The 26,216-nt window shown below is 54.6% G+C and overlaps 2 protein-coding genes across 2 annotated transcripts; both read right to left on the reverse strand.

Annotated features, from left to right (window-relative positions):
* Positions 1-2,719: 2,719 nt before the first annotated feature.
* SIAH2 (siah E3 ubiquitin protein ligase 2) lies at positions 2,720-6,982 on the reverse strand. Its single transcript, XM_054386087.1, has 2 exons — positions 6,596-6,982; positions 2,720-3,277 (listed from the first exon to the last, which is right to left on the reverse strand). The coding sequence occupies exons 1-2, from the start codon at positions 6,980-6,982 to the stop codon at positions 2,720-2,722; spliced, it is 945 nt and encodes a 314-aa protein (XP_054242062.1).
* Positions 6,983-11,200: 4,218 nt separating this feature from the next.
* MINDY4B (MINDY family member 4B) lies at positions 11,201-23,279 on the reverse strand. Its single transcript, XM_054385765.1, has 12 exons — positions 23,200-23,279; positions 22,920-22,947; positions 22,169-22,315; positions 19,924-20,043; positions 19,125-19,216; positions 17,984-18,149; positions 17,517-17,582; positions 16,919-16,989; positions 15,940-16,012; positions 15,046-15,201; positions 14,761-14,941; positions 11,201-11,343 (listed from the first exon to the last, which is right to left on the reverse strand). The coding sequence occupies exons 1-12, from the start codon at positions 23,277-23,279 to the stop codon at positions 11,201-11,203; spliced, it is 1,323 nt and encodes a 440-aa protein (XP_054241740.1).
* Positions 23,280-26,216: the final 2,937 nt, after the last annotated feature.

The raw sequence follows: 26,216 nt of genomic DNA on the forward strand, positions 1-26,216 counted from the left end.
TGGCAGCTAAGTTAACAACTTTCTGCTCTAACTAAACTCTGCTTCTCTGTCCAGGGGGGTCTGGGGGGAAGCTCCTGGGAGAGAGAGAGGCCCCTTTGGGAGGGTCCCCTTGGGGGGAAGCAAAGGGAGATCGGTTGTGCTTTTCTGTTGATTGTATATATTTGTGAATGTTGTGAATTTTGTATATTTGTACATATTCATTGCATTTCATTGTAGATTTTAGACTCTGCTTGTAAATACAGCTTTTCATTTGCTTCCAGACTGGGCTAGCCTGGTTATTGTTGGGGGGGGGGGGGAATTTCAGCTCACACCGACACATGCTGGTACAGCCACAGGCTTCTTCCTGCTGTTATCAGCCCCCAGGAGTTTGTGCGTTTTAATTCGTGGTTTAAAGTGGAAATCGTCAGCTTGCTTTGGTGGTGGGCAGGAGCTGTGTTAAGAAAACCAGACTGGCCTCAGTAAGCTTTTCTGAAGGCTTTGGGGCACTTTTATTCAGTTACTGATGTGCTACTGTTTCCCTTGGCAAGGTGCTGGTGTTCTGTGAGCCTCTCCTGCCTCTGGCTCTTGGATATCATCCTTTGGGAGGCTGGACCAGCTGCTGGAACACTGAGATGGAGTGCTGGAATGAATGCCACCTGCTCATTCCACCTGAACAGGCAACACCTCACTTTCTGGCAGTACCAGCTGAGGTATTCCTTACCCTAAATTCAGTCAGAAGAGTGTTGAGTGGATTTTTCTTTGTTGGTTTTGTTTGTTTTGCTGTGAGATATAACAAAAGTTTGTCACTCCTTCAGAACTGAAAGGTGTGGAAAGACCTAATGAAATAATGTGTGTTCACTTCTCTAATGCAGGTGATAGGCAGCACTGGAGTAATTAATTTAATTAATCCTGCTATAATCAACAACATGCCTCAGAGTTTTGTTTTACACACAAAAAAAAAACCCAATAAACCCTGTTAGGTCCCAGCTGTCAGTAAGGAAAATGATCTTCAGCTAGAAATGTTGCTGCAATACAAGGAAAGGAATCAAATCTTTAGGAATGCTTAATAAGCTCTGCTGAAAGCAGAGGTGTGAGGGGCTGGCAGAGCCAGGACTTTGATCCTGCCTAAGCAGGTGTAAATTAGTAACTGCTGCTGAGCTCTGCCAGTGCAGGGTAAAGGAGATCAAATATAGGATCTCTGTGGGAAATGGATACGAGGAGATTAGAGGCTGCTTCCAACTTCTCCAGGCTGCAACAAGCTTCTCTTTGCTTCTGGGGTCCTTGTCCTTCTCTCTTGGGCTTCTCTTGGGGACTGGGTGATGTTTGCCAAGGACTCTGTGTGGTGACTCCAAAAAGCCCTTCCCTAGAGGGGTGCAGTTAGGGCTGCTTTTCCTCCCCATCACATTTATTCACACCAAGCTTCACCTGTCACTTTATGGGCAGTTTGCCACTTGAGAGAGGCTTCCTACTGCTGAACAGCTCAGTGGCCCTGTATCACCTCACAGCTCATTGTCTCTTCCAAACAGCAAACATCTGAACACTCAGCAAAACCATATGTGGAGCCAGTATTATTCTTGAGTGATTCAGACAGAAGGTTCTGGTCACAGAGGGGGAGCTCCAGGCAGACTCAGCTCCAGTGACAGCGCATGGTTTCAGTGTGCATGAGTCAGGCTGCCACTTGTTGCCCCTGGGACTCAAATCCCCACCCTCTGCAGCTGAGGGGTGGCAGGGGGAAGCACCCCTAGCTGGGTGAGCCAGCCTGTGCTGGGCAAGCCCAGCAGATCCAGCTGGCAGAGTAACCAGCAGGAAGCCACAGCTGCTGCCACACCACATGCATCTTAGCACAGCAGGCTCTGCAGGGTAGTTTTTGCAAAATATTTATTACAAAATAAAAGTAAATATGGCAACAGAACTTAAATAGCAAATGATGTGACACTGGCCATAAAGCTCTTGCTATGTTATTCATCCTTTTACAATAATCAAGTCTGTCTCTGAGGGAAGCTGCATGTGGACAGCTCGAGTATATTTCTCTGTTGTTGGCTCTAGCTGTTGAAGGTGCCTTTGAGGTGGTCTCCTCTTTCATCTGTACCTGGCTGAGTGGCTGTGAGTGCACTGGGCTCACTAATCCCCTGAAAGGGATGGGAGCTGGTGCTTCCCACGGCCTGTGTAACCTCCCTGCTCCACCCAGCCACTCCTCCCCTGCTTTCTTGGATCCAGTGCCCGTCCCTTTTCGGTAGGGTAACAGGAAATGGAGTATGGACAGCGAGGTACCTATTGCTCCCCTCTGACTCATGGCCTCCCCTGTGAGAGGCTGATTGGGTTTCTTTCGTTTCCCACCTATGGAGAGCTGTTCCTACAGCTCACCAGTGAGAGTGAATCTGTGCTCCTGCTGGAAAGGCCTTTCAGGTGCGCTTCCCAACAGGAATGCAGTCCTTCAGGTCTCTTAAGCCACATGTCTAGTGGAAGACACTCTTCACATACAAGATACTTAAAAACAGGAAAAAAAAAAAGAAAAGGTGACTGTGTGTGTAAGGCACCCGAGAATTTTTAAAAAGACCTTTTCCCCCGCCCCCTTGCATGACTTACAGGATGCTCTCATTCCCCTCCTCTCCTCTCCAGGGTTAAAACAAAAAAACCAAACCAAACCGTGGGCGAGTTAGGAACCTTAGCACAGGCGACGATGCAGTTGAGGATCAACCGTTAAAGGACAGCAGAAGGCGAAGCAGGAGGTGTGGGCGGGTCAGGGGCAGCAGGTGGAGATGGTGACGTTGATGCCCAGGTTGCCATTGTCGGCGAAGAGGTGAGCGATGGCCGTGTCGAAGACCAGGCAGTCGCTGTTGCGGATGGCGGCTGACACCCCGTCGTGGATGGAGCGCGGGGTGGCCTCCCAGGTCAGCCGCCGGCGGTTGCCGTTCAGCTCCAGTCTGTAGAAAAAGTTCTCTGCCTGCTTGCGGGTGCCGATGAGCAGCACGATGGCGAAGAACTGCTGGTGGCCCTCGTACTTCTCCTGCTTCTCCAGCACCAGCATGAAGTGGTGGCCGAAGCACGACTGCATCATCACCCAGTCAACCGCCCCCGGCAGGTTAATGTCCGTGGCCAGGAAGACGATGTCTTCTCCCTGCAGGGTGGTGATGCTTTTGTGGGCGTGCATGAGGTGGGACATGACGGCTTCCAGGGAGCCCTGCCACTTGCAGGAGGCCCCCGGGCAGGGGCAGGAGTAGGGCCGGTACTCGCAGATGTCTTCGTGCTCTGGCTTTTCTGTGTGGTGGAGTGTCAGGGAGCAGCCTGTGGTGGCATACTGGGAAGAGACCAAACAGAAGCAGTCAGGAGAGGCACAAGCCACAGGCACTGCTGCTCCCACCTGTCACCTGCCCACCCTGGCCACCAGCCACAGCGCTGCTCCTCATGGCAAGCTCTACACTAGATACTTCTTGCTGAGAGCCCTGGGGCTGGTTTGTCTGGAGAAGACTGAAAGGGGATTTAATGAATGTCTATAAATAGCTGAGGGCTGAGGGTCAAGAGGGAGGGGACAGGCTCTGCTCTGTTGCACTTTGGAATAGGACAAGGGACAATGGAGAGAAACTGCAGCACAGGAGGTTCCACCTCAACATGAGGAGGAACTTCTTCACTGGGAGGGTCCCAGAGCACTGGAACAGGCTGCCCAGAGAGGTTGTGGAGTCTCCTTCTCTGGAGACTTTCCATCCCCATCTGGATGTGTTCCTGTGTGACCTGTGCTGGATTCTATGGTCCTGCTCTGGCAGTGGGGTTGGACTGGATGATCTCTGATTGTCCCTTCCAACCCCTAACATCCTGTGATCCTATGATTCTACTTAGCCCTGGATTCAGAGCTGAACTTTACTTATTTCTGTTTTTCCACTTAAAAATGAGTTGTTCTTGTCTGCTGTGGCTATGTTCTCCTAAAGCAAGCACTCAGATAAAAGGAGAAGCTGAGCTGTAGGTGGGTTTACTGCTGCAGTTAGATCTGGTTGGCCCAGCTCAGCTGAAGTGGTCCTGGTTTGGGTTTTCCTTTTTCTTTAAAAAGAACAAAGGTTTCCAGTTTCAGCAAACAGCTACTGGAGTGGAGCATTTTTAATAGATGTACCTTATTACCATCACAGAGCTCAAGCACTCCCAGTAAATTCAAATGCAGATTGCCCACAGCTTTTTTTTTTTTTTTTTTCTTTGAACACTGGAACAGTTTCAACCCTGCAGTTGTGAGGAGTGGAAGGAGAGCAGATGATCTGTCGCCAAGTGCAAAGCTTCCACGCAGCTAAGTACCATCTAACTTCTAATGGCAGTGGGCAGCTTGGAGAGCTGATTAATTTGCTTTACAGTGGGGAACACTTTTCCTGTTTCTGCAGACAGTTCAGCTGCCCATGAGACCATGCTGCTCCTTCAGGACAGACACAACCAAGGTAAAAGTGATTATCTCTGGGCCAGCGTGTGGGCTAGGAAGTTTCAGCTCTAAAGGTTAAATGCTCAATATGCAAATCACTGTGCTGGGCACTAGGAATACTGGGACAGAAACTCTACCTTGTGCTGCTGGAGGCAGCATGTTCAAGGCATGGCATTAATGTGAGCCTTCACTTAGGGTGTCTGCCCCTGTCCCTAGAGCTCAGCTAACAGCTTTATTGTAGCAGAAGGAGGCATCCTTCTGCCCTGTGTGGTCTGCCCTGCCACCCAGGTAGGTGTGCTGCCAGCCCTGCTGGCATTTCCCACAGACACAACCCCCTGAACACTTCTGTCACGCAGGGTGTGGAGCAGCAGCTCCCAGGCTGACCTCATTAACAAAGAGTGAGAATGTGCAAGCAGCTGATGGGATGAACCCAGCCATGGACATGAACATGACCAGTGCTGAGAGGTGTCTGATGGTGGTGTGCTCCCAAACGCATCCCCGAGGGCTCTTTGGTGAGGAGACCTACAACACTGGGCCATGAACAGAAAAGCTGACTTGCTGCCTTCACGCTGCTTGGCCAACGTTGCTGATCTTTAACAGAGCCTTCAGCAGGGCTGTGTGCAGGTTACGTGACACCTTTGAGGTCTGTGCACCTTGTGCACCCTGACTGTGCCCCTGAGACACGGAGCTGGGGCTGTGCGTGGGGTCAGCAGCACAGGAGTGAGCGCCACTGACACCTGGGCTGGCAGGGCTGGTTTCTGCCTTCCCATTGCCCTCTCCTCGCTTCCAGCATCCCAGGCTGTGTACTTGTTTTCACAGCCATTTGTTTAGCACTGCATTCTCACCCCAAGAGGAACCAGTCAGCTCCGAGCTCATCACCACACATGACTTAGCACACCATGTTCTCACCACGTATGTCAGGCCGTGCGTGCTGCCCTGGGCTTCACTTTTGACAGGATGGCTTCTTGAGCGTCCTCAAGCAGTTGGGAACCATCAGAGCAGCTGGAAAGTGCTCAGCAGAGGCAGGCCAACATTGCCAGCCCTGTCAAGGAAGGCAGGCAGGGACAGCAGCAAAGTAACTTGTCTGAAGCCACTTGGGAGATGAGTGGCAGAGCTGGGAGCAGCCTGCCAAGCCCAAACCCCTCCTGCTTTCCCTCTGGGATCAAGCAGCAGGAGACACAAATAACTGCTGGAAAACAGGAGGCCTGCCCACTCCTGTGTCAGCAGCACTCAGGGACCCAGGGAGGACTCAGAGGCTGTGCAAGCTCTGCACATGTGCAGGCTGAGTGATGTGAGCAGATCCCCTGTGTAAGGGATGTCTGCTCAATTAAAAATCAAGCAAGCTGCATTTTTCACCAGAGGGGAAAAATAAATCTCTCTGCTTTATTAGAGTCTACTACATCTTGGAAATAGGAAGTGTGACCTTATTTAGGTTTAGTGTATTTGCTTAGAAGCATTAAAGCAACGGTTTTTTGTGTTTGTTTAAAGGAAGAGGCTGTAGAGGCAGCACTGGACAACACACAGGAATAAATCTGTGTACAAGAATAACAACACCAATGGGCAATTTCTGTTTGCAGGTTGTGTGCCTTCATGGGAAACCTGTCATCCTTCCCCTCAAACTGATTGTTGTAGCAGCAGTTGTCTAAGAACAGAGGTTTTGCCTACTTCTGGCCACCTGGCTACAGGAATTGAAGTTATTAGCCTGGCATTGCTTCAGCCTTGTTAGTTGATGTGCAGCCTCACTCTGCCTTCCACTCTTGAAAGGCAAAGTGTGGGCTGAGAGGTGCAGAAAGACTTTTCCACAAAGCACAGTGCAAAAGCAGAGCACAATTAATTGACTTTTCTTCTAAAGGGCCAGACCCATCTGGAGGCTTGGGAACACCTCCAGTTAGGGCTGGCTGTGGTGAAGGATTGTGAAGAACTCTCTTCGTGCAAGGTATCCATCCTAGCTTCCAAGGCACAGAGCATCACTGCTCTTCAGAAAGCTAGTAACAATCGGGTTTCAGCCCCCCGAAAAATCAAGCCCATAGCCACAGTCAACATCATTCAAGCAATTAAGACAGAGGGCAAAGGGACGGTGATGGAGGGGAGCCCGGATGGTCCTATTCCCATCGCCAAGATTCTTCATTACCTTGCAAGCTCCTGACGCTGAGGGAGTCCCAGCACTAAGACACCTACAGATAACGGCAACAGAAGCAGAGGGCAGGGGGTGCCCCTTACCTTGCAGGGGAAGAGGACAGCCGAGGCCACCTTCTCCATGGCCAGGTTCCTGATGCTGGGGGTGAGGGAGCCCCGGCAGGTGGGGCAGAGGCTCAGCTTCTGTCGGCATTGGTTGCAAACCAGGTGCCCGGCCTGGCACTGCAGGATGGGTGGCAGGACATAGTCGAAGCAGACCGGGCACTCGAACAGCGAGGTCAGCTCGTGGTGCTGTTGCTGCTGCTGCTGCGGTGGGGGAGGCGGCGGCGGAGGAGGGGGCGGCGGCGGCGGGGAGGCCCCGCCGGGCCCCGGTAGGACGGCGGCGGGCACGGCGGGGGTCGGAGCGTGCTGCTGCTGCTGCTTGCCGCAGGGCTTGCTAGAGCCTGGGCCGGCGGAAGACGGGCGGCTCATCGCGCCCCGCCGCCGACACCAGCATCGGGCCCGCGGAGGGACGGGCGGGGGCGGTGCCGGCGGAGCGGCGGCTGCGCGCGGCCTCCGCCCCGCTCCCGGCGTGCCCCGCGCGGGGGGGCTTCGGGGGGAGCGGCGGGGCCGGTGGGACCGGTGGGCAGCGGCGTGGCGCTGGTGGTACGCGGCTGCTGGATCCACGCACGGCTCGGGCGGTCCGCGGCCCCTCGCCGCATACGCGGCGCGGCCGACGGTAATTAGTTAAGCACGTGTCGTTAGTACCCAAACCTCGCCGGCGGAACGAGAGCGCCGGTGGTGCCGGCAGGGCATGGGAAAGTGCGAGGCGCGTCACCTGTGCCCTCCATCCCCTTGTTCCCTCCCTCTCCCCTCCGCATCCTCCCAAGGAACAAGCGATAGGACGAGAGGAAAAGGCATTAAGGTGCTCCAGAGGAGGTTTCGGTTGGACGTGAGGAACATTCCTTCCCTAAAAGGTTTGTCTAGCCCTGTCCCAGGCTGCTCAGGGCAGTGGCGGAGTCCCTATCCCTGGAGGGTTTTCAAAGCCGTGGAGATGCGGCGCTGAGGGACTTAGTTTGGTGGTGACCTGGCAGTGCGGGGTTAAGAGTTGGACTTGAGGACCTCAAAGATCTTTTTCCAGTCTCACAAACAGACTGGAATGATGTGGAAGTTTATACAAATATATGTAGTTGATTTTTTCTTTCCCTGTGCTTTCAATAGCACAGGGTAATTTACAAAGATGTTAAGTTACATATCTATAATGTTTTTTTTTAATGTCAGGATGTGACTGTCCCACTTGTTTTTAGCAGCCTCAAAGACTCCAATAAATAATGTACCCCCCCAAAAAATCTTTTTTAGAAGGTTGGTGTGTGGTCTGAAGACACTCTGAAGAGAGCTCATTTTTCTGCCTGGGACAGATGGGAAGACACAAGCCAGGCTCTGAGCTGGTTGAGTAGGTGCCAGGAAGCAATGAGACTGCTGCTGGCTGCCCAGGTATTGACCCTCTGCTGACAGAGACACTGAGCTGTGGAGACAGCCATGGCCTGGCTCCCAGCACCACCGCAGTTCACCAGGGCTGTGCCATAGCAATTATTGTTTGCAGTAACATTTGTGAAGCTGTGGTGAAAGAGAAGTGAGTTCTGCTTGTCTCCTCCAGAGCCTCAGAGCCCATCAGTGACCAGCTCCAGGGACCTCGCAGAGAAGGACATTTCCACCTCCTTCTGCAGCCGGGAAGGGGAGGGCTGGGAGGGGAGCGGCAGCACCCAGCTGAGACTTGGAAGTGCTGGCACACCCCCACGGGGAAAAGCTGGCACCTTCCCTCCCTGCCAGGAAAGTTTTGTGAGAGTTTATCTGCAGAGGTACCGTGCAAGAGTTTTCCTGCAGCTGATGGTCTCTCCCTCTCTGCGTGACGCCCACGGAGGCGAAGCCCAGCGGCGTGCCCGGGAGCTGCCGGAGCCCTGCTGCCTGTGTCCTTCTCGGGATGACGTGTGCAGGGGGCCAGAGCACCGCATGAGCTTCACTTGTGTCTGTCTGTGTTTGTTGCCCGTGTTCCCTGCTAGGCAACCCCCTGATGCCCCCAGATGTTCCTCTGTTTCAGGGGGTGACACCCGTGGGATGTGTGTGTGGGCTTGGCTTCTGCAGCGACATTCCCAGGCTAGAAGTGCAAATGTGTAGCTGTTGTCCCTGTCGCAAGGACAGAGCTGTCTGAGGTGCCAGAACTGAGGGGAGGTTCAGACAAGTCTGACAAATAGCCAGGTTGTGTCGTCGCTGCTGCTTATTTTTAAAGCGTCCCTGGGCGTGATGGTACCTCGCAGAACTGGGCAAGGGCTTTGTTCTCTGTGAGGGAAATTAGCAGCTTAAATTTATCCCTGTGCTAAAAGGAAGTTATAAAAAGAGATGAAGACGTGGGGGCAGAGGCTGGGAGGTGGGGGCTGTGCTCCTGCAGTCTGCTGCAGCGTGCTTCCTCTTCCTCCTCCTTCTCCTCCTCCTCCTCAACTCACAGTCAGCTGGGTCTTTGCTGCACCTATTATGCTAACGGGATGGGGAACAGTGGTGGGTGGGGAGCAGAGACTGGGGTGGGGACAGGGTATCTATTGTGTGGCTGAAGGGATGGGGGTGTCTGTTCCTGACACCCTGCCCCCTTGCCTGTGCTGGTGGCCAGAGTCAGCAGTGGGGTCATGGCAGGGCAATAGGCTGATGCAGACCCCACAGCCCTGTGCAGAGCGAGTGGGTGTAGGCAGGGATGGGCACACTGATCATCCCCACAGCTTGCTGGCAGCTCTGGGCTGGTCTTTGCACCCTTTTATCTCCATAATGATCCATTTAGCTGCTCCTGTACAGCACACAGTGCCCTGCGCTGTGCCACGCTGTGCTGGGCGGCCAAGCCTCGTTAGCATTTACTGCACAGTTTCACTCATTCATAATTAATTCATTATTTGCATAAGCAGATGCTGGTATTCCCCACTTAAATAAGTGCTGTCTCACCACACCTGCTTGCAAGGCCCCTGCCTTACCCTGGGCTCCTCTCCACCCTCGTGTTCTCAGCTCCAGCACCATGGTGGTGGTGCAGGTCCCCTGGGCTGTGTTGTGATGTCAGGACCAGCCAAGATCATCTTCATGTTTTGGCTATGAATGCAATGAGTTTGGACATCTGATACTTCCTTGTCCTGGGTAGGGTACAGTGAGCTGGGACAACTGGGTGCTCCCTAACCTCACCTGAAACCGCTGCTGCCTGGGAAGCTCCTGTTGCCTGGATCATCACCCACTCTGCAGCAGAATGACATAGAATCCTAGAAGTGTCAGGGTTGGAAGGGACTTCAAGGATCATCCAGTTCCAACCCCCCTGCCGTGGGCAGGGACACCTCACACTACAGCAGGTTGCTCACAGCCACATCCAGCCTGGCTGCAAAAACCTCCAGGCATGAGGCTTCCACCACCTCCCTGGGCAACCCGTGCCAGTCTCTCACCACCCTCATGGGGAAGAATTTCTTCCTAACATCCAATCTGAGTCTCCCCATTTCTAGTTTTGCTCCATTCCCCCCAGTCCTATAATTACCTGACACACTAAAAAGTCCCTCCTCAGCTTTCTTGTAGGTCCACTTCAGATCCTGGAAGGCCAGTTAGGTCTCCTTGGAGCCTTCTCTTTTCAAGACTGAACAGCCCCAACGTGCTTAAATGAGCTCTTAATTGAGGAGAATTTGAGGAAGGAGAGGATGATGCCAAGTGCTGACCCCACACTGGATCGCTAAGCAGTGAGCTCCTCACCCCAAGCAAGCCAAATTGAAGCCTGCTTGTGACCACTTCTCTTCGTTTCTTCTTCTTTTTAAATGCCAATAATTTCATCCAAACTGCTGGCTCCCTTGCAGAAAGGTTTATTGTTCTCAGTGCAGTTGTCACTAGCAACACACATTTGGGAATGACTAATAGGTCTTTTTTTGGGTGATGCCTATAAAAAGGGAAGTGGAAAGTGGTTGATGTGAGGGAGGAGTGATGTGCCCTGCCCATGCTTGCCCAGCTGCTGCAGGGTGTCAGGACTTGGCCACCTGAGAGTCAGGGAAATCACTGAAATCACAGCAAGGAGCAGCTTGGAGGACTTAGTTTTGCCCTTGTGTCCCAGCTGTTCTTCCCTGCTGGTGTCTGGGATGCAGGACAGCTCCAACCTGGCCAGGTCCATGCCTAAGCTGCTGCTGAAGCAGGAGAGAGACTCAACTGCAGAAGGAGGAAGCCCTCCTTGTTGCAAGCAGCTGAATTAATTGCAGAGACTGAATTAAATAAATTAGATGCACACAATATTGTTTTCACTTCCACCTCACTCTTAAGAGACACCTTGGTATTGGTTTCACTTCCACCCCACACTTTGAGTTCTTCAACACCTCTGCCTGGCATAGGAGGGAAGCAAACTGCCATCCTCTCTCTTTTTCCTGCTGCCTGTTGTGGGAGGCAGAAGAACCTGCATTCACCACCTGGAAAACAGCTGCAGTAAGGCAGTGTCACTGGAGATGCTTCTGCCCTGGTGCAGTTGGTGTGATGCCCTCCTGACAGGGCTTCTACTCAAGGCACCCAGGGCTGTGGTGTTGGTGAGAGAGTTTTTTCTCCTCCAGATCACAGCGTTGGTGGAGTTGTCATGAGTGGGAGATGCTGAGACCCCTCAGAAGAAGGAGTCTGTCCTGTCTGATGCTTCAGAAGAGGAGGTCTGTCTTGTTGGGCCCCTCAGAAGAAGGGCTGTGTCCCATTCCAGCTGACAGTGGCACCTGCCCACCTGGTCCTGATGGCCATCTCCACGGGTGGATGCCTCTTCCCTGGGTCACTTGCACCTTCACTTTGATCCTCTTCCCAGTGGTGTGAATGAGTGTCTGCAAGGGAAAAGCAGTTAAAAAAATGTCCAAAAAGCCAAGCTCACCCCCACACACACAATGGCTTTAGAGAAGACTTTCAGAACAAGAGGACACATTCTCAAGCTGCACCAGGGGAAGTTTAGGCTGGAGGTGAGGAGAAAGTTCTTCCCAGAAAGAGTAATTGTCCCTTGGGATGTGCTGCCCAGGGAGGTGGTGGAGTCACCATCCCTGGAGGTGTTCAAAACAAGCTTGGATGTGGCACTTGGAGCCATGGTTTAGTTGTCAGGAGGTGTTAGGTGAGAGGTTGGACTTGGTGATCTCTGAGGTCTTTTCCAACCTACTTGATTCTGTGATGCTGTAAAAGCAGAACTGTCTGGATTGGTGCAGGTGTGCTGCCCATCCTGCCCCAGGAGGGAGCTTGGGGAGGGCTGACTCAGTCCCCTGGGCTGGTGGGGCTGTCCCCAGAGCTGTGCAGCCCCTGTCTGGGGACTTTGGGTGCTGTAAGGGCAGCTGTGGGCTCCTCGTGACGCAGCTGCGTGGGGTTTCCTGAGCAGAGGTGCACATCCTCTTCTCGTCTGCCTGCACACCAAGCTCTCACTGGGGGGACCTCAAAGATCTCACTTCAAACCCCACAGGAAAAGGAGAGCAAGGAGAAGGGGCTGGGCATAGAATCATAGGATTGTCAGGGTTGGAAGGGACCTCAGGGATTATCCAGTTCCACCCCCCCTGCCATGGGCAGGGACACCTCACACTACAGCAGGTTGCTCACAGCCACCTCCAGCCTGGCTGCAAAAACCTCCAGGGATGAGGCTTCCACCACCTCCCTGGGCAACCTGTGTCAGTCTCTCACCACCCTCATGGGGAAGAATTTCTTCCTAACATCCAATCTGAATCTCCCCATTTCTAGATTTGCTCCATTCCCCCCAGTCCTATCACTCCCTGACACCCTCAAAAGTCCCTCCCCAGCTTTCTTGTAGCCCCCTTCAGATCCTGGAAGGCCACAAGAAGGTCTCCTCAGAGCCTTCTCCTCTCCAGACTGCATCCAGCAGGTGAAGGTGAACAGTGCCCAGTGGCATGGAGAAACAAGGAGCTTGTGAGCTCAGGACACAGCCTGGTTCACAGCACATTGGGTGCTACAAGGAGCAGTTCAGCTTCTCTTGATGTGGATCTGAAACTTGAGGGGGGAACCTGAGTGCCTTGGTTTTGCCTGGTGCTGAGCATCACCATGCCCAGGTGTTGCAGAGCAGAGTGGTTTAGGTCACTTAAAAAAAAATCACCATCCAAAGTGATTTTGAATATGAGTTGGTGAAAGCATGAATTAACCAGGTGTGGTGGTAAGGGCCAGTCTGTTACTGAGTGGAGAATATCCAACAGAAAATCCACCTGGTTTAGTTGATTAGATAGGGTTGGGTGATCAGTTGGGCTTGATGATCTTGGAGGTCTCTTCCAGCCTGGCTGATTCTGTCATTCTATAGAGACTGGGAGTGAAAGGGGTAAGGGGAGCCCTACACTGAGTCACAGAAGGGTTCTCTAAACTCCCCAGGGGGGAGCCCAGGTGCAGCTGGATCCACTCCTCCTCCCTTGGTCCATGGTTCATGCCAAGGAGAATTTGGGTAGAAGGATATCAGTGGTGGTGCTTTAACATGGCACTGTGGGTCCTGTGTAACGTGAAGGCAGCAACAGCTTCACATTGATTAGTACAGCTCCAGTAAATGATAAGCTCAGGCTGTATGACTTTATAGCAGTGCTTAATCAATCATCAATCACTGGCTCTAATCAATGCAGTGACTTAGAGAAGGACTCAGCCAAGTTCTCTAAGGAAACCACACACAGAGACATGCAGCTAGAGGGCTTAGCCTAGGATCAAGGTGTCTGCAGATTGCAGAGTTGGTACCCAGTGGTGTTCAGGAGCAGCCAGCCTTTCCCTTTGTCAGCCTGGGCAGGCAATGGTGTTTCCCTCACTTGGCTGTCCTGGTGTCACTGGAATGGAATCCCAGCTAGCCAGGGTCTGCAGGCCATCAGGAGCTGAAGCTGGGAGTGGCAGAAGGCAGAGCAGCTGCCCCAGGCTGGGTGCAGGTGTGTCCCATCCCAGCAGTGTCACTCTCAGTATAAAGGGAAGGCTTCTCTTTCTTCCTCCTCCCCATGCCTGGAAGGGTTTGCTCATCACCCTGCTCCTGAGGGCTGCCTTCCTCTTCACTGTGACTGCTGCACCTCCCTGGGCTGAGTATGACTTTATAAACTTTACTTTGGCTGCCTCATTAACCCCATTTTCATTTCAGCCTGTGGGTCTCCTCTCCTTTTCCTCATCTTCCTTTTCTGCTGGGGAGGGGTCATGGGGTGATAGAACAAATGCTGTGGGTTAGCCTCAGGTACCTGCTGAGCAGAGACATCAGCTTTCCCAGGAGATGGTCAGAGTCTGCCCTGCAAAGTGTCCTAGCTCTGGGGAGGTGCTGAGATGCAGCTGCTGTGATCCTGGAGAGCCCCAGGGGACTCACTCTGGATGGGTATTTATGGGGTCATGAGAGGATTGACCTTGGTCAATGTTCTTTACTTGTGGCTGCTCCACTTCTCAGGCAATCTCAGCTCCCTTCAGTGCCCTGAGCTGGCTGTGCCCCGGGCAGGAAGGGTTTTGGTACCTTTCCCAGGTGACAGGAGCTGCAGGTGTGGTTAGGGAGTGCCCAGTTGTCCCAGCTCACTGTACTGGTATTCAGAATGGGAAGGTACCAGATTCCTTCAAACCTCTGACCCATTGGGCAAGAGCAGAGGGTGCCAGGCTATCCCAGCCCACTGGATTTTGAATTAAAGAGAAGACACTGGCTGGTGCTGCAGCATAATGTAGCCCAAAGAGGAGCCTGCACCACCACAGCAGGAGCCAGCTGTGGGCTGGGCAGGGGGTGGCAGCAAGCTGGAGTTCATGTGGGAGTTCAGAGGTTCCTGCTTCTAGAGAAAACACTCCTGGAGCTCTTCCCAGTGGTGGCCACCAGCTCAAGAGCACTGGCCCTTCCAAATGCCCAGCTTTTTGTCTCTGTCTTTTTACAGACTCACAGACTGGGCTGGGTTTGGAAAAGACCTTCCCAGGTGATCCAGTCCAACCCCCCTGCACTCAGCAGGGACATCTGCAAAAAGAGCAGGTTGCTCAGAGCCCCTGGAATGGTCCCAGGGGTGGGACATCTCCCACCTCTCCGGGCAGCCTGGGCCAGGGTCTCAGCACCCTCAGTGCTTCTCCCTTCTTTCCAGCCTGAGCCTCCCCTCGGTGGTGTTGCTTGGAGCAGGCTCCTCAGGTTCCAGGGGAGGTTGATGCTCCGTGCAGTGTATGCACAGAAGGGATACAGAGCACTGAGCTGTGTGGGCAGACCCCCCCAGCCGTTCCCATGGCACATACCACCCGTGGTGTGTGCCATCCCCCCTCTCCCTGCGGGAAGCTCAGGTGTGTACCTATGGTCAGGTGGGTGGGCTCGCTCTGCTCCTGCTGCCCATTGTAGAAGTGCAGCTGGAAGAGCCTCTCAGCTCTCCAGGAGGACAGGAGCAGGCTGTTGGTGCTGAAGAGGACCCCGTGCCTGCCACAGAGGCTGCACAGCCAGATGGGCACCTGCGGTGTCCTCAACCCGGGGCACACCTGCGGAGAGCAGGGGGACAGCTTGAGTGGGACGTTGTCCTTGTCCCCAAAGCTGTGGTGTGCAGCTGTGGATGTTCTGGCCTTGGGGCCATGCCAGCTCTCACCTGTGGCTCTGCCTGTGCCCTGCTCCAGCGCAGGTAGCCCACCAGTCCCCGCTGCCGCCGTGGTGCCTCAGCGCCTGTGCCACCAGGACCTGGCTCCCGGCCACCATCGAGCTCCTGTGGCCTTGCCTGGCCTGTCAGGAGGAGGCTGAGCATGGCCTGTGTGGAGGTGGCCCTTGGTCACACCTTGAGGCAGCAGGCAGAAGTCCTTCCCACGGTGGTGGCTGTCCCCCCACACCCAGCTTGGCTGAGCCTGTCATGAGCAGGGTGGCACTGGGCTGCCTGCATCCCAGCATGGTGATGGTTGGAATGGGACCCAATCCCCCTGCTAAAGCAGGGCACCCACAGCAGCTTGCCCAGCATCATCATGTCCAGCTGGGTGTGGAAGCTCTCCAGAGAAGGAGACTCCACAATCTCTCTGAGCAGCCTGCTCCAGGCTCACACCAAAGAATTTTCTCCTCCTGTTCAGATGCAAGCTCCTGGGTTCCAGTCTGTGCCATTGCCTCTTGTCCTGTAGCTGGGCACCTCTGATAAGAGCCTGGCCAGATCCTCTTGCCCACCATGAGCCTTTTAGCTCTTGCTGAGCATTGCTCAGCTCCCCTCTGGGGCTGCTCTTCTGCAGGCTCTCAGCCCCAGGGTTCTCAGCCTTTGCTCCTCACAGAGCTGCCCCAGGCCTCTCAGCAGCTTTGTGGCCCTATTCTCATTGTTAGGATTTTCATCCTCCTCCTCATCCTCCACTTCTAAAATAAAAATTCACAATTTAAAATTTGCAAACTGTTTTCCTCTGGCCTTAGGCTTTTGCTCCTTGGATTAACAAAGAGGATTTTTCCTCCCCTTCCCAAAATCAGATGTGGGAATAATACAAGAAGGAAACTCGAGCAGTGAGGTTAATCTTACCTGCGTGCAGGTGATGCTCCCCAAACTCAACTTCAACAGAGGAGTTGTTGTGCCCTTTAAATCTTCCTGGACCCTGTGTGACCAAGCACAAAGTGTTGTGTCAGTGCCTGGTTGGTGCCCAGGAGGTCTCTGCCTGGCACTGTCTGGGTAGCAGCAAACAGGGAGCAACCCCCCGGAGCCTCTTGGCGCCTTTGCAGCAGCAGCAGCAGAGCTCTGTGCTGAGCTGCAGCTCTTACCCCCTTGGATCTGCCCTGCTAAAACTCAAATTTAGGCTCCAACTCAAGCCCTGTGGATGGAGCCAGGCTCTCCCCTGGGCTCAGTGACACCCAGGTGTAGCCTGAACACAGCTATTAGTTGTAGCACACCAGGTTTCTGCTAAGCAGCTGCCACAGCATCCTGCTGGTAGGAATTGTGTCTTGTAGTGGTGTGAAGGACCCTCTGTCCCTTTCCAAAGCCTCCTTACCCCAAGCTGATTTCATGAGGTTTAGGAAGAACCTCTGAACCCCCACTTACAGTGAGGTCACCCTGCAGAATTCTGTTTAAATCAGCTTCTGGTGATTTTCTTCTGCCGGTCTGACTGTGGCTGTGCCTGCAGTGGTAACTCCTGGGTTGGTGCAGTGCTGCCCAGGGGGTTGTGGAGTCTCCCTCTCTGGAGATATTCCAAACCCACCTGGATGTGTTCCTGTATGATCTGCTCTGGGTGACCCTGCTCTGGCAGGGGGGTTGGACTGGATGAGCTTTTGAGGTCTCTTCCAGCCCCTAACGTTCTGTGATGCTGTTCTTCGTGACGTGTGAAGCATTTCCCAGCTCTCTGCTGCCCTCCTGCCTGCTCCTGGCTCTGCACGCAGATGCTCTGGGTGCCCCCCAGCCCTGAAACAGGCAGCAGGGCTGCTCTGGGTGCCCCCCAGCCCTCTAACATCCATCAGGGCAATGGCAATTGTTCACCAAATGAGGCAAATGTTCCCTAAACGAGCTTTACCTTTCCAGTGTCCTGGAGAAAAGCAAGCTGTACAAAAACAGGATCACTCCATGGCTTCCTTTGCCTCTGAACTGGAAAAAAAAAAAAAAAAAAGACAGAAAGAAAGAGAGAATTCATCACAGGGGAGGAATGATGGCAGGCAGGTGATGTTTAGCTATTTCCTCTGCTTAAATGCAACCTTAGGTGAGCATGCTGAGCCAGGGGTTGCTCCAGGGAGAGTTTGTAACTGATTTTTTGGGGGGATATAGAATCAGGTAGAAAAAGAAAAGAGCTGCTGGCTCAGCTGGGCTTGCACATTCCTTTCCCCAGGTGTTTGCTCAGCTTGCAAGGAGCAGTGGTTTGTATGTATTTCACCTGAGTGGTGTACAAAATGCTGCCCCTGCTCCTCCAGCAGCTGTGGTCTGAGCTTGCTGCCATCAGGGATATGGGTGGGAGCAGAATCATTTCCCACAGGAAAGGCTAGAAATGATCCAGGGACTGTGCTAGCAGCCCACAAGTCCTGCTGCAGGAGGGACTGCTGAGCTCCATGCTTGAGTGGGGGATGAAGTGGGAGCAGGCAGGGCAGTAACTCAGAGTAAAGCAACCACCCCACACTTACACAGTTTATGTGGGCAGAGATGAACTCCTCAGCTGCTGCTTGCTCCCAGAAGTCAAACAGCTGGATCTGCCAGGCAGGAGCAGAGGGGGGAAAGTTGTAAAGGAGGATTAGGTTGTGTGAAAGCCAAGCTTTAGAACCCAGTGCTGCCTTTAGACAGATGGAAGAATACTGGAAGAGCCAACTCTGCTCCTTCCTAAGCCGAGGAGCTCAGCTCTGCAGGAGCAGTCAGAGGCACAGCCTCACATTCTCCTTCTGGCAGGAGAGAAGAAGAGCAGCTCTTGAGGGAAGGGAACAGAAAAGCCTCTGGGCTCCCTCTGTGGGGAGGCAGAAGGGTGCTGGAGGCTGCAGCTGGGGCCTGGGTGCTCACAGTCTGGGGGTGCACTGCCAGGTCAGGAGCACATTGCTGAGGGTTGGCATTCCTTATCTTTAGGAGAGGATCCTCTCTGCAGGGGCACTCTCCTGCTCACCCTCTCGGTGAAGCTGTCAGCTCTGTAGTCTCCACGTGGCACAAAATGGGTGGCCATGGTGAGCAGGCAGACTGTGGCTCTCCCACCACCTCCTGCTGCCCACAGCAGCTGTGCCAGGGCTGCAGCCAGCGCCTCGCCTTGCTCCCGTCGGCCGATGCCTTGCAGCCTGTGGCACAGGGACAGGGGCTGGGCAGTGCCAGGTGTCTGTCCTTGGGGATTACTAAGACCTCCCCAGCCCTGAGGCTGACCTAGTCCTGCCCTGCCTGAGCTGTCTGCTGGCTCAGGGGACTGGGCAGCCACCACGGTGGGAGGGCAGAGACCTGAGGGGATGTGTGAAGAAGGCACAAGTCTCATGCCAAGCTGTGCCAATCATCCCTGGAATTCCCGTGTTTCACTCAGCTCTGTTGCTGCTGCTGCTGTGGGTGTGCTTCCCATGCAGTGGGAGCAGCATGTGCCATGGGGGCTTCCACCCCAGCTGGGGTTGCTGTGTGGCACTGGGGCTGAGCCCTGATGCCCCTTTCTCAGTGCACCCAGGGCCAGCATTAGCCAGCATTAGCCAGCAGCATGGGGAGCAGATGTAGCAACCAACACTGCCCATGGGCTGCCATGGTGGTGCCAGGGAGTGGGGTGAAGGAGCAAGCCCCTCTGGTACAAAACCCAAAGTTTGGTGGGAATCATAGAGTCACAGAATTGTCAGGGCTGGAAGGGACCTCAAGGCTCAGCCAGTTCCAACCCCCCTGCCATGGGCAGGGACACCTCACACTACAGCAGGTTGCTCACAGCCACATCCAGCCTGGCTGCAAAACCCTCCAGGGATGAGGCTTCCACCACCTCCCTGGGCAACCTGTGCCAGTGTCTCACCACCCTCATGGGGAAGAATTTCTTCCTCACATCCAATCTCAATCTCCCCACTTCTAGTTCTGTTCCATCCCCTCCCAGTCCTATCACCCTAAAAAATCCCTCTCCAGCTTTCTTGCAGCCCCCTTAAGCCTTGCCTGGGACTCCTGGTGCAGATCCCCACCAGCAGCTGCAGACCTCAACTTGGGCTGAGTTTGGTTCAGCCTGGAAGCTGGCACTGACCTTAGCCCAGACAATGCAAGGAAATATCTGCTGTGTCCCCCATGGGAGGACCCCACTCTACCTCTCCAGGTGAGTATCTGCTGTGTTTCTGTCAAAGAGCAGGTGTCTGATGATGTGTGCTTGCACAGCCATCAGGATGGCTCTTGTTCCCCCCTGGAAACAGAAGGACAACGTCCTGAGTGCCAGGGAGTGTGACCTGGCATGTGCTGGGGCCATCTCCTGGAGATCCCAGGAGACCCTGGTGTGTGCTGGGGCCATCTCCTGGAGATCCCAGGAGACCCTGGTGTGTGCTGGGGCCATCTCCTGGAGATCCCAGGACACCCTGGTGTGTGCTGGGGCCATCTCCTGGTGAGCCCAGAAGACCCTGGTGTGTGCTGGGGCCATCTCCTGGAGATCCCAGGAGACCCTGGTGTGTGCTGGGGCCATCTCCTGGTGAGCCCAGGACACCCTGGTGTGTGCTGGGGCCATCTCCTGGTGAGCCCAGAAGACCCTGGTGTGTGCTGGGGCCATCTCCTGGAGATTCCAGAAGACCCTGGCATGTGCTGGGGCTTGCTGCTTCTCTTCTGAGCCTCCACCATGGATACGTTCAGGAGTGTGGCATTTCAAGTCTGTATCTGCAGTGTGATGCTGGATCAGGACAGCTCAGCACCACCAGGGTAGCTGCAGCTTTGCTCAGGACAGCTCTGGGGCAGGGTTGTGAGTGGGAACCCCCAAAGCTGCCCTGTGGAGAAGGCTCAGCTGGGCAGGGTGCAGGGTGTGGGTTCAGGCATGCAGAGCACTGGGTGCAGATGTGCACTGCTGAGGCAGGTGCCAGCCACCAGCTGGTGTGGGTGCCTGGGAGGCAGTGCTGAAGCATTTACCTTGTCTGCCTCCAAGCCATAGGCCAGGGCTGAGCAGGGCTGGCGAAACCTGAAGTGTGCCTTGGCCCACTGGCAGCTGAAGGTGTGGGACACGTTGCCAAAGAGCAGCTCTCTCAGCCCCTGCAGAGGAGGAGGAGGAGGGAGATGGGCTAGGATCAGCTCCCTTCACAGCCCAGCACCAGGGGTGGTCTGTAGCATCAGAAGGGCCTGGGGGGACAACTCCAGCATGTGCTCCCACGGTGTGAAATCCTCTGTTCAGACCCAGACCCCTCTGTGCTCAAGAAGGACCTCAGGGAGGTGCTTGAAAGAGTCCAGCACAGGGCCATGAAAAGCACGGAGTGGAACATCAGCTCCTGCTCTGGCAGGGGGGTTGGACCTGGTGATCTCTTGAGTCCCTTCCAACCTCTGACACACTGTGGGACTGGGAGCTTCCTGGTGAGGAGAGCCTGAGGAGCTGAGGGCTCTGGAGCTTGGAGCAGAGGAGACTGAGAGGTGACCTCATTCATGTTGATAAAGATGTGCAGGGTGAGTGCCCAGAGGCTGGAGCCAGGCTCTGCTGGGTGATGCCCAATGACAGCACAAGGGGCAGTGGTGGAAGTTGAGCCATAGGAAGTTCCATGGGAACAGGAGGAAAACTTTTTTTTCCCCTGTGAGGGTGACAGAAGTCTGGAACAGGCTGCCCAGGGGGGTTGTGGAGCCTCCCTCTCTGGAGATATTCCAAACCCACCTGGATGTGTTCCTGTGTGACCTGCTCTAGGTGATCCTGCTTTGGCAGGGGGTTGGACTGGATGAGCTTTTGAGGTCCCTTCCAGCCCCTCACATTCTGTGATGCTGTGATTGTGATTTCAAAGCCAAATGATGTTTGTGGTTACCTCAGTGCCTGACTTCAGTCAGCACCCAGCCACTCCTGTCACTCACAGTCCCAGCAGGTAGCTGATTTCCCTTTGGGCAGCTCCACCTCTTGGGGAAGACCTCAGGCAAGGCACTCAGCTGTCCTCAGCAGCAGCTCTGGGGACACAGCTCCACAGCTCTGTTCCACCTGCTGCACACTTCCTAACCAGGTTTGGTCTTGGGGGGCGATGTGCTTGCTGAGCAAACTCAGCCAAGAAGACACTGTGGCTCTGCCCATCAAAAATCTCTCACTTCTGATGTGGAGGATTTGTGCAAAGTGAGGCACAGGCTGGAGAAGATGAAGTCACATGAAGCTGGCAGTGGCCATGGTTATGCATCTAAGTCCCTTCAGGACTGGACCTTTTCTGGGGGTGTGATCAGTAGTGCAGCCCTGGCCAGGCTCTCCTCTCTAATTTCAAGCCCTGGAGCTTCTCATGAAGCTTGTGCTCAGCTGACTGGTCTGGTGTGGGAGGTCACAGGTGGTAAGGCCAGCACAGGAGACCATTCTGCCATCACCCTCAGGAATCATAGAATTGTTGGGCTTGGAAGGGACCTGAAGGCTCAGCCAGTTCCAACCCCCAGGGACACCTCACACTACAGCAGGTTGCTCACAGCCACCTCCAGCCTGGCTGCAAAACCTCCAGGGATGAGGCTTCCACCACCTCCCTGGGCAACCTGTGCCAGTGTCTTACCACCCTCATGGGGAAGAATTTCTTCCTAACATCCAATCTGAATCTCCCCACTTCTAGTTTTGCTCCATCCCCCCCAAGTCCTATCACTCCCTGACACCCTCAAAAGTCCCTCCCCAGCTTTCTTGTAGCCCCCTTCAGATCCTGGAAGGCCACAAGAAGGTCTCCTTGGAGCCTTCTCCTCTCCAGACTGCACAGCCCCAACTCTCTCAGTCTGTCCTCATAGGAGAGCAGCTCCAGCCCTCTGCTCATCCTCATGGCCCTTCTCTGGACACCTTCCAGCACCTCCAGATCCCCTGAGCTCCTCCTACAGGCAGGGGCAGAGGGCATCCATCACTAATGCTCCAAAGCCAGGTCTCTGGGTGAGAGGAGAAGAACCTTCCTGAGCTCCTGCCTCCTGTCCTGGGGCTGTTTGCTGGGAGAGCAATGGGACAGCAGGAAACTCCACACTTTGTCCTTTAGCCTGGCACCTAAGGAGGGTTACAGCACATCAGTTCTACAGCAGCCTCATGAATGAATGGTGCCAATCCTCTTGTCACAGCTGGCATCAGGCTGCAGCCCTGGCTCAGCCCAGCAGCATCCCCAACCCCCCACATGGCTTCCCAGCCTCTGGAGCTGAAGGAGCTGAGGTTACGGCTGGAGTTCCCTTCAGCAGGCCTGCTCACCATTGCCATGTCCAGCGAGATGGGCTGGCCACCTGCATCCACAGGGACCAGGAGGGGCATGGGGATGGCACAGGGGACGTGTGGTGGCTGCAGCCCCCTTGGCTCTCCAGCTGCTGGTGCTCCATCACCTGTGTTACCCTGGCCTGGCTGCACAGAGAGAGGAGAAGAAGGAACATCACCACCCCATGGCTGCTGCCTCACCTGTGCCCAGTTACCCCCCGCCCACAGTATTCCCAGCAGGGTGGGCACAGTCACCTAGTGGTGAGCTGGCAGAGGGGCAGGGGGCAGAGAGCAGGGAGTGTTGGGGGGGGGGGGGGGTGGGGGGTGTGGCTTCCAGCTTTTCTCAGCCACTGCAAATACGTCCTTACAAGGACTGAGGAGGAAGTTAGTTGTGCTTGAAGCCCAGAGAACAAACTTCAGAGCTTCCCACCCAAAGGGCACAGCAGGAGTCCCAAATATTTGTCTTTAAGGGATCTCCATTGGTTGTGGTTTTCTCCTGCGGTTTGAAACTGACCATGAAAACCTCCACTTCCAGACAGAAGAGGTAACTGATGTTGGAAAAGTCTGCCACTGATCCAGAGTAGGAGGACATCCTTTTAAAACTGCTGAAGAAAAAAGGAGAGCCCCAGAAATAAACCTCTGTAAAGCTCTGTGCTGTGCTGCCTGCCTGGCTCTGTGATTTCCCGCTGAGCCAACCCCAAAACCCCAGCAGACAGACCCAAAATGTTACCTTCTGTAGAGGAGCAGTTACCTGGTGAGTTGCTTTGCTGATGTCCAAGCTGAAAGGGCAAAACAAACCACAAATGGAAACCCAAACAGCAGGGGAGTCGCTGGCACACAAACAAACAGGAGAGCAGCCAGGGGAGAAGCCCAGAGGAGAGGAGGAGTGCAAGCTGTGGTACCCACCTGTGCTGCTGGGCACAGGGAGGCTTTTCACCCCCCCTGGTCACACAAGGATTGCAACAAACCATGACTTAAAAAGTGAGATTAAAAGCCCCCCCCGGGATTAAAAAACAGAATGAAAACCTTACCCATGGAAACTGAAAATGTCTCTCCACTTGCTCAGGTCTGAAATTCTGCTGGTGATCTCCTCCAGCTGGGTCTGTGCCATGGTCTGCTCAGCCCCACTGCCACCCAGCCCTGCTGCCCTGTGCCCTGGCTGGTGCTGGGACAATGGGGACTGCCCTCAGAGCCTCTGACTGCCACCCAAACCTGCTCTAACTGGCACCTGAACTCCCCTTCTGACTGCCACCCAAACCCTTACTGCCAGGCACCCAAACCCCCTCTGACTGCCACCTGAACCCCCTCTGGCTGCCACCTGAACCCCCTCTGCCAGGCACACAAACCCCTCTGACTGCCACCTGAACCCCCTCTGCCAGGCACCAAAATTCCCTCTGACTGCCACCAAACCCCCCTCTGCTAGGCACCTGAACCCCCTCTGATTTCCACCCAAACCCTCTCTGACTGCCACCTGAACCCTGTCTTCCTGCCACCTGAATCCCCTCTGCCTGCCACCCCACCCCCCTGTGCCAGCCTGGTCTCAGGTTTAGCTCCCCCTGTTCCCTGTGATTAAAGTTTGATGAGAGCCAGTCCCCATCTGTGCCCTGTGGCTGCATGAGGAGGATGAATGTTTAATGCCAGGCACTGTGTGCAGCCACCTGCAGCTTCATGCCTGCTCTGGCAGGGCTGGGGGCATTGCCCAGCTGGGGGGGTGCAGCTCCCTCTGCACAGGCTGGCAACAAGCAAAAGAAGAGCAGCCTGAGAGGGGATCCTGTAAATGCACATCAGGGTGGAGGCTCTGAGCTCTTCCCAGTGGTGCCCAGGGACAGGACAAGGGGCAGCAGGTACAAACTGGAACCCAGGAGGTGCCACCTGAACATGAGGAAAAACTTTGGTGTGAGGGTGCTGGAGACTTGGAGCAGGCTGCCCAGAGAGGTTGTGGAGTCTCCTTCTCTGCCAAGGTTCCCACCCCTCCCTGGGCATCATGATGCTGAGCAAACTGCTGTGGGTGCCCTGCTTTAGCAGAGGGGTTGGACTGGATGAGCTGCAGAGGTCCCTTCCAACCCTAGCCTGCTGGGATTCTCTGCTTGTATCTGGGTTTGTATTTATCTGCATGCACGCACTTTTTATTGGCATACCAAAAAAAACCCCACCCTGATTTTGGCAGAGCTCCTTCAGCTGGTGCTGAGGGATGGGAAGTGAGCTGCAGGGCACATGCTGCTGCTCCCCAGGAGTGCCAGCTGAGCAGCCTCTGCTTGCTCTGGCGGTTACTTTCAGCTGGTCCCAGTGAGAAGTGAGGTTTGCCTTGGGAGCTGGGTAGGAGTGCAGGTGGCAGCTGGGCTGTGCTGGTGCGTGGGGTGGGAGCTGGGATTTTTGTCAGGTGATTTCCCACCCCCCCTTGCTGTGAAAAAGCCTGGGCCTGAGTCATAGAATCATAGAATTGTCAGGGCTGGAAGGGACCTCAAGGCTCAGCCAGTTCCAACCCCCCTGCCATGGGCAGGGACACCTCACACTACAGCAGGTTGCTCACAGCCACCTCCAGCCTGGCTGCAAAAACCTCCAGGGATGAGGCTTCCACCACCTCCCTGGGCAACCTGTGCCAGTGTCTCACCACCCTCATGGGGAACAATTTCTTCCTAACATCCAATCTGAATCTCCCCACTTCTACATTTGTCCCATTCCCCCCAGTCCTATCACTCCCTGACACCCTCAAAAGTCGCTCCCCAGCTTTCTTGGAGCCCCCTTCAGATCCTGGAAGGCCACAGAAGGTCTCCTTGGAGCCTTCTCCTCTCCAGACTGCACAACCCCAACTCTCTCAGTCTGTCATCATAGCAGAGCATCTCCAGCCCTCTGATCACAGACTCACAGAATCAACCAGGTTGGAAAAGACCTCAGAGGTCATCAATCCAACCTATTATCTAATACCTAACACCTCCTGACAACTAAATCATCCTTGTGGCCCTTCTCTGGACGTGCTCCAGCACGTCCAGGTCCTTCCTGTAATAGGGGCTCCAGAGTCAGGGGTTGCTGGCTCCTGCCCAGCAAAGGGATGGAGAGAGGTTTATCCCCCGTGCTGAGGCAGGTGTGGACAGCTCTGTGTGTCACATATCTGAGGCCAGTTCCTTCTGTAGGATCAGCAAGGGTCACCTGGAGCTGCTCTGGTGAGCAGCCTGACTGCCAGAGCTGCTGCAGAGCGGTGGAGCAGCTCCATGGGACCCCGGGAGCAAGAGGGATGAAACATCACTCCCCCTCACTTGCTGCACAGTAAAACAACACCACGGGGTGTAACACAAACCGTGTGTTAAGAAGAGAAGTTGACAGTAAGAAGAATAAGCACTTAACAAAGAAGGAAATGAGAGCAGCTGAGGGCAGTGCCAGCTCGCCACGGCCCTCACCCAAAGCTGCAGTCCAGGGAGCTGTGCTGCAGTGTGGGGTGGCTGGGAGCTGCTTTGTGGAGCAGGGATGCAGCTGGAAAACCTTTTTTACCCAACCCCCAGCAACTTTTTGTCATTCACAGGCCAAGTATAACACAGTGGCCTCAAAGCCAGTGAGGTCCTTGTCCTTGTGCAGGCTGCTGGAGGCTGGAGCAGGTTGTGTCCAGGGGAGAGTCCTTACAGGTACCTGATTCCACCCACCCAGGGTGACTCGATGAGGGCTGGGTGGGTGGTTTGAGATGGGTTCCAGGTGAGCTGGGTTGTGAGAGGTTCTGGGTGAGGTGGGTTGCTCCTCACCCCCAGCTGCAGGCAGCAGCCCTGCAGATAAATGGGTGGCTGGGGTAGGGGCTGCCCCTCTGTGCTTCTCCTTTTGGGTTTGCTCTGTATTGTCCATGTCTTGTCCTCATTTCCAAGGCACCCATGGAGGTAGTGTCTGGTGGCAGGATTCTCTTCAGACCTTTCTGTAAGTGGGGCTGGCTGGGCTGGGCTTGGGGTGAGCATTCTGGCTGCTTGAACCTACCTGCACAACTTAAGGTTATGAGGGCTGATGTTTGTCTGTCCTGGCTGCACAGAATCACAGTGTTAGGGTTGGAAGGGACCTTCAAAGATCATCT

The sequence above is a fragment of the Indicator indicator genome, chromosome 13 (assembly GCF_027791375.1).
Source record: "Indicator indicator isolate 239-I01 chromosome 13, UM_Iind_1.1, whole genome shotgun sequence".
NCBI classification, from domain to species: Eukaryota; Metazoa; Chordata; class Aves; order Piciformes; family Indicatoridae; genus Indicator; species Indicator indicator.

Bases quoted from the DNA above. Each gene is read 5' to 3' on its own strand.
- SIAH2 (XM_054386087.1), bottom strand. From the start codon at position 6,982: ATGAGCCGCCCGTCTTCCGCCGGCCCAGGCTCTAGCAAGCCCTGCGGC. The intron at 3,278-6,595 runs GTAAGGGGCACC...GTCTCTTCCCAG, and splicing joins CTGTCCTCTTCCCCTGCAAG to TATGCCACCACAGGCTGCTC.
- MINDY4B (XM_054385765.1), bottom strand. From the start codon at position 23,279: ATGGCACAGACCCAGCTGGAGGAGATCACCAGCAGAATTTCAGACCTG. The intron at 18,150-19,124 runs GTAGAGTGGGGT...CCTGTGCCACAG, and splicing joins GCAGATACTCACCTGGAGAG to GCTGCAAGGCATCGGCCGAC. The intron at 11,344-14,760 runs GTACACACCTGA...TTTCCCTTGCAG, and splicing joins GCCCACCCACCTGACCATAG to ACACTCATTCACACCACTGG.